The 7,809-nt window shown below is 37.8% G+C and overlaps 1 protein-coding gene across 1 annotated transcript; it reads left to right on the top strand.

Annotated features, from left to right (window-relative positions):
* The first annotated feature begins 4,317 nt into the window (after window positions 1-4,317).
* Window positions 4,318-5,080, top strand: LOC108762998 (uncharacterized). The gene is made up of 2 exons (XM_018510283.1): window positions 4,318-4,415; window positions 4,732-5,080. The coding sequence occupies exons 1-2, from the start codon at window positions 4,318-4,320 to the stop codon at window positions 5,078-5,080; spliced, it is 447 nt and encodes a 148-aa protein (XP_018365785.1).
* Window positions 5,081-7,809: the final 2,729 nt, after the last annotated feature.

Raw genomic sequence — 7,809 nt, 5'->3', positions numbered from 1 at the left:
TAGAGTTACATGCTATATACACACATAGCATCTAACTGTACAGGTACGTATACGGTACAAAAGGTTCGTACGAAGGAATTTTTACCCCGCACAAAGTTGTCAAGTCGATTTCGGCACTTGGCAACGCTGCCTCTGCCCGCTCGGCCCAAGCGCTTCAGATACGATCCCGGCGTTCCACGAGGGCTCTCAACTATGAGCTATATCTCCGTAAATATGTCATATTTCGACTTGCTACTTTGCCAGAATACTCTCAAGGGATGATACTTTCAAAATATGTAAAAAAAATCGATTTTTTTGAAGGTTGTAAATGTATTTCTCCCCTTAACCTCTCCGTATAATACAAGCAATCAATTAGGCTAGACTGTTCGGGGAAGGTTAATTGCAAATGGCGTTTAACCGTAAGAATCCATTCCCTTCAGCGGATTCCCTCCCAATTAGGGGTCACGGACTAGGACCATTTACGTTTCACAGAGTTCGGTCTCCTTATTTCTTACTTCGTGATAAGACCGCAAGTGCTGGTCAGCCAGGCCATTGATCGAAACAAGTGATAGTCAGAGGGAGCAACGTCTGGAGAATACGGCGGGTGGGGTAGGACTTCCCATTTCAACATTTCCAAGTATGTCTTGACCACTTTCGCAACATGAGCATTGTCATGCTGCAAAATCACTTCATCGTGTCTCTCGTTGTATTGCGGCCATTTGTCTTTCAATGCTCGGCTCAAACGCATCAATTGCGTTCGATACCGATCGCCTGTGATTGTTTCAGTCGGTTTTCACAGCTCATAATACACTACGCCGAGCTGGTCCCACCAAATACAGAGCATAACCTTGGAGCCGTGAATATTCGGTTTGGCTGTCGACGTGAAAGCATGGCCGGGAACTCCCCATGATTATCTGTGCTTGGGGTTATCGTAATGAACCCATTTTTCGTCCCCAGTCACAATGCGATGCAGAAATCCCTTCCGTCTTTACCTTTCAAACAGCTGTTCACAAGCAAACAAACAACATCTCTCGGCTTCAACTCGTACGGCACCCAATTTCCTTGCTTCTGAATCATTCCCATGGCTTTGAGGCGTTTTGAAATAGCTTGTTGAGTTACTCCCAATGATCGTGCCAATTCTTCTTGATTTTGACACGAGTCTTGATCAAGTAATGCCTCCAATTCTGCATTTTCGAAAACCTTCTCTCTTCCACCGCTATACCGGTCTTCGACGTCAAAATCACCGTTCTTGAAGCGTTGAAACCACTCACGGCACGTTCTTTCACTAATAGCGGCCTCACCCTAAGTATTTGAGAGCATTCGATGAGCCTCAGCCGCAGATTTCTTCGTATTGAAGCAGAAAATTACAATCTCCCGCAAATAACGAGAATTTGGCTCATAAACTGATATTTTCAATCGAGAATAACTTTATGATGCAGACACAAATCAATTAATGTTTCTATGGGATTATGTTGATAGATGCCCAAGTTTATTGTATGAAGTCTATGATCTATTTATTTCGACTACCACTTACCGCTAAAGCCATCTATAGGAAAACGGCGGAAGCAAAGTTGTACACCTAATAACTTATATGATAGAATATTGAATGGTTACATAATATGCATGCAAATACATAATTACAATATACTTATAATAAAAGAAAAATTATATATTCGTATTAACGTATAAGAGTATTGATAATAATAGCTAAAAAATAAGGTCTATATATTATTAAAGACATATATTATGACTTACTCGATTAATCTCCTTTCCTAAAAATAAAAAAATAATAGATTAAGCAATAAATTGTCTAAGATACATAATTAACAAGCGTAAAAGCTTACGATAAAAGATAGAAATAGATTTCATTATTAATAAAATATAAATAACACTCACCTATTAGAGTAGAGCGTAGCTATAGGCTTAAAACCTGTAAATAAGAATTTAAAATATTTAGATATGTAATAACTTTCATATAAACTCAGGTAATAAAGTTAAATGTACAGATATAGAAAGATAATCGCTTACTAAGCTAAGTTAGAGTTTAAGAACTTAATAATAAATATTGTATACAATATTAATAAGGATAAATATAGAGTTTGGTATAATACCGAGTTAATACTTAAGATATATGTAAAAATAAACGTTTAATAAATATTAGATAGTAAGTTACAAGCAGATAATCAAATACGAACTAAATAGATAACCGATATAGCAACGATTAGGCCATAAGCATAATAACTAGGTCTTGGCCAGATTCCATTTGGCTTCAACCATATTAGATCCCGATATAACCGGATCATTGAGGCAGAGGAACATGTATTAGGATTTATCTGGATCCATTTGGGCAAAAGAAGAAATCACTTGGATATTTCCAGATCCCATTATGATATAACCAAATCTAATTGAAGTTTAGCCAGATTGAAGGAAAAATAAAGATTTATCTGGAGTTAGCCAGATCCCATCTGGGTCTTGCCAGATCCCTTCTGGATAAAAAATATTCGCATCTGGATTTGCCAGATCCCAAGTGGCCTTGCCCAGATGACATCTGGACCAGATCATCCAGGACACTCAACCCTACACATGGACTCGGATGACCCCAGAACATATCTGGATTCTCTAGCAGAAATTACCAAAAAAGGGAATTCGCTACCTTAAAGAATTCAAACTTGGCGCCAAGCAGAAATACTGCTAAGATGGCCGTCCTTAAGGCAGTGAAACATGGCCGCCTTGGGGCGGAAGACATGGTGGATGAGATGGCCGACCAATATGGCGGATCAGCATGGCCGACCAACATGGCTGACCATCATGGCGACCCGGAAGAAGATGACCGTGACCAGCGTAAGTGTGACGCGTTCCTAGGAACCAATAAGCTTCAAGAAGAAGCCGCGCAAGGATCTAGGGACCGGATAGAAGAATCGGCAGCCATAGTCGAGAGAGTTTCGATACACCAACCGAGGGTAATGGATCGCTGCGTAACAAAATCGAAATCGTTGCGTAAGAAATGTAAAAACGCGAAATATAATCCCATCGTTAAGATTATTCGTACAGTACACGCGAGTAATAATAGATTAAGGGGATCCTAAAGCAAAGCTCGAACTCCGAAAAATCACTAGATGTCGCGCCGCGCGCCGCACATCGCATGTCTTTTTATACTACCACAGCAATATCTCACGCAGCCTATGATACACGCAGTCACACATACGTGTCAATTTTCGTACAACGAATTCGTCGCGATAAAGCGTCTAAATCTAATTCTAAGAACTCGACGTTGTATGTTCGTGCAAATTACGTGACTGTGAATCATTATTTCGTACGTACAGGTTGCAAAACTTTCATATCAAGCAAATGTTGTCACGACTTGACAGCTGAGACGCCATGTTACACTAAGAAATGGTAAAAAATATATCGATTTCGAAATTTTTGATCATTCTCAGCGTAGACTCCAATTCACAGTCACGTATTAATGCGTATACTTTAATCCTGGAAAAGGATTTTCGAATCCGTGAAAGAGAAAAAGAGTATTCGCAATACAAAAATTGTACGTATTTTAGTCGGTAATACAGGACTTTAGGATCCCCTTAAGGGCGGAAAGTCCGAGATTATTCGCGAAATCCGTAAAATACAGAAAACTGATTGCATAAGATTGCATCAGGTAACGACGCCATTGACGCGAGACGCGACGGTACAGGCCAAGCCGTGTTTAGCAAAGAACATTATCGTTTCCGTAGTACGCGATTGTAATAAAATAATAAGCCTCGCGAACCGATGTGATCGTTGGATACGACCAAAAGTGTCGAAAGTGAGATTATAATTAACGACCACGAGCCCGCGTACGCGCTGGGTAATACACAGCCCCGTTGTGTTTCCGTTGATTAATTCGACACGATTGTAATACTCGTGTGTCGTGCTAAACAATGTACATATGTAAATAAACTTCTATATAATAACATATGTACTTGTCTCGTTATTCACGAGAAACATATCCTGAGAACCTTTCCTGCAAATCGTTCACCGAGGGAAGATCTCTTACGAAGTTCCGATAACCTTGGGTACACGGAGTTGTTAACGCAGCAGCCTGAAAGAATTCATATCGTCTTTGAGAAAATATCTATTTACAAGGACGTCCTAACGAGAGGCAACTATCTTCCTTGTTGCGAGGTAAAACAAGGTGGCGATCAATTTTAAGGTAAATTATCGAAATAAGGTAACATTTTCTTCTAATGTCTGGCTACAACGTATGCTGCGATTGTCTGGTGGCCAAGGGTGGAGAAGGTGGAGGCGAGGAACGTGCTCAAAAGCCTTCAAGAGAGATATCTGAGGGCTGCGACAGGGGCCATGAAAACCTATCGAGACGCTGGAGATGGCACTCAGTTTTCCGCCCTTGCGCCTAATGATCATCAGCATAGCAAGACAAATAGTATACAGGATGAAGTGTCAGGGGGAGTAGAAGGAAACCAGACTTGGCCACACTAGGCTGGGTCTGTCCTACAGGCCCCCTTAACACTGAAGCAAGATCCCCAGGAAACACCTACTGGAAAAGACCTTTAAGGTTTGAATACCGGTTAGGGAGGACTGACAAGATACCAACTTTCTAACCAATCCAAACGTGGAAGTATGGTACACGGATGGATCGGGAGCAAATAATCGTTTTGGGGCGAGCATCTACGGCCCCAATATCAATCATGAAAAAAGCATACCAATAGGAAGGCTATCCACGGTTTTTCAAGCTGAGATATTTGCCATCTCAAGGTGTGCAGAACTCCTGATCGATAGAAAAATCAGGAACTGTATCTGCATCTCGGATAGCAGAGCAGCCATAAATGCACTTGCAAAGACCTCTACAGAATCGTCTGTAGTTTGGGACTGCATGCAAGCCCTTGACAAACTAGGAGAAACAAGTGAAATCACCTTAGTATGGGTCCCTCGTCACCAGGGAATACCGGGCAACGAGAGGGCGGATGGGCTAGCAAAGCCGGAGACAGAAATAGACTCGGCTGAACAGACCGTCGGAGTTTCCTTCGTGCTAGGTAAAAGAAAGATCAAAGAAATGCTGGAGCTGGAGCATTTAAACTCCTGGAAAAAAATAAAGGGCTGCTGACAAGCCAAGAAATTTATGGAAAACCCCAATCCGGGCAGAGTAAAAAGAGCTGGCAGCAAAAAAACTGAGAATAGGCCTTCTTACTAGACACTTGTCCCTCAGAGCACACCTATTCAATATAGGACTAGTCAAGCAGAAAAACTGCCGACTATGTGGAGAGGAAAGCGAGGACAGCGTGCACCTTCTGTGTCGTTGTCCTATGTTTGCCTGCAAGAGATATAGACCTGGGGCCACATGTTTCTAACACCCGAGGATCTAGACGGAACAAAGATAGGTGACCTCATAGGCCTGGCATACGGAGCGGGGCTGGGCTTGGTTGCACTACTTTGAGGAAAAGCAGGGAGTGACAATGGAACTTTGGAGATCTAGGTCACGTTAGGCGGCTGCCATAGCTCCACCTGCATTACTATAACTACTACTAATATAATTTTCATTTGACACAGCAGCATTAAAATCGCTACGTATCATTCTCATGTAAGTTTAAGATATTGTATAATACTATTACTCGATTCCTAACGATATAAATTTGCATTGTATTATTTTCGACATAACTCAATTCTTTATACTTTACATTATTTAATTTTAATTTGTATATTATACTCAATTACTATATATTTCATATCTTGTATATTATATACAATTGTTCTCTGGTCGATCGGTTGGAACAGATCTTTTTACAATATTGACTTGAATTTATATACATTTTTTGAAACAATATGGACATTACGTTTTTTGTACATGTTTGCTATTTTATATACTGCGTACAGCTTGCATAAGGTATTTTTGTTTTAAATTTATATCTCTGGTTTTAACACACTAAGGCATTACAAATTTAATAAATTTGACGATGATTCTCATTTTTTTGGATTTTCATCTGTTATTTTAAATTAAGTTTTCTTCATATTATATATTATTTTCGAACTAACTTCTAAAAATTAGTACTTTTTGATATTGCAAACTCTAATATTTTTTAATTTTGTAATGAGTGGTGTTCAAATTCATTTTTAGTTTTTACCGTATTTTATTGATAAGCTTGTTTATGTTCCGACTTTTTAAATCAGTTTACATTGTACTTTACCGCATTGACATGTAAGGTGGTTATAATATCTTTTGATAATTTACCTCTTGATACATATTTTTGTCTACATACTCAACATACATTGTTAATAACAGTTCACCTTGTTCTTATCAGTGTTGGTTTTATTTTATATTTAGAAGCCCGAATTTAATTATTTGAAGGACATAAGACTGTCACTGTTCTTACCAACAAATTTGAATGCTTGTCTTATTCATTTGGCTGGGATTCATGATGTACATCGACACTTTGACTTTTCAAATTGCATTTATTGATGTTAAAACGAATGTCAGGACGTGTATTCGAGAACTACCTTACATCGACAACTTACTTATAACAATATAGCCTCAATATCGAAGGTCCTTTGTAATCTTTTTATGTTAATTTGTTTTTATACTACCTGATAATTATATATAATTTAAATTTGATACTTTGTTAATGACTCGAAAGCAGCCGAAACGTTAGGTTTTTTCTCAGTAAATATACGTAGATTATTTTCTCAATAAATATATGTTTTGTTATTAATTTATTTCTGTTTTAATTTCTTTTTATTATCTGAAATTTATTGAACTTTGATAGGATAGTTTATAATATTGTGTTCTAGTTTGGCTCATAGCTGTTCTTAATTAATATTTTATCTTGTATATTACATTATGTATATTTAACACAACACTATTTTATAGTGAGTACCATTGGTATTCGTTTTTCATATTGTTCGGATAATTTTAGATTAATATGAGATGGCTTGTCCTACTGACGACAGATTGAAGGCATATTAATTGTACAATGACTGGCGTTTATCATTAGTTTATAATAGTTTATAATAAATCTAACAATCGACCACTGTTATAATATATCCTTAACTATAGACTTTTTCTTTTTCGCAACTCTGATTTCTGCAGTAACTAAATGACTACTAAGCAAGATATCATGCGCTGTTCACACGTAATAGGACATTCGCTGTCATTCGATATATTTACGTATTAGTAACAGCTTGTATTTTTTGTAATTGCATTGATACGGACCTAAATTATTTGTCGAAACGTACATATGCACGTTTAATGTTAAATATTAATAAAACATTTTTTTGCGCACCGTTAAACTGTGTTGGCTCTTAGGGCGACTGTTACCAACGCCGATTAACTCAATCAGCAGAATTACTATTATAGATAGGAGATTTTCATTACTTTTATCAGAGTTAAGTATGGGAACGCAGAGACCGAAGTATATCACGAAGAGATGAGGTTAAGAACGATATACAGTCTTGCTGTTAACTACACTGCTGATTGAGTTAATCGTCGATTAAGTTAATCGGCGTTGGTAACAGTCGCCCTTAAGTAGCAATTTTTGTTTCCTTTTTTTACAAAAAGTCTAGTATAAGTTATTTTGTTAGAAAGAATTTTCTTCAAGATCTAATGCATTTTATAAAGTTAAAGTTAATGACGTTAAGGTATTTATTAAATGGATCGATTTATATTAGTACAATTAAAATTGTAGTATTTGTGTCATAAAATCCTTTCGTTCTCCAATGTCAACAATTTTAAGTCACGTAAAATTATTTGTTATCCATAGCAAGCAATCGACGTGCGTTTGGCTGCGTAATAATTAGCTTGAACGAAGGAATCTTGTACCGCGTTCATTTTATCGAGCATAT

This window comes from Trachymyrmex cornetzi, unplaced genomic scaffold, assembly GCF_001594075.2.
Source record: "Trachymyrmex cornetzi isolate Tcor2-1 unplaced genomic scaffold, Tcor1.1 scaffold333, whole genome shotgun sequence".
Taxonomy (NCBI): domain Eukaryota; kingdom Metazoa; phylum Arthropoda; class Insecta; order Hymenoptera; family Formicidae; genus Trachymyrmex; species Trachymyrmex cornetzi.
Note: the sequence above shows the minus strand (reverse complement) of the source record. Positions and strands in the feature narration are given on the sequence as shown.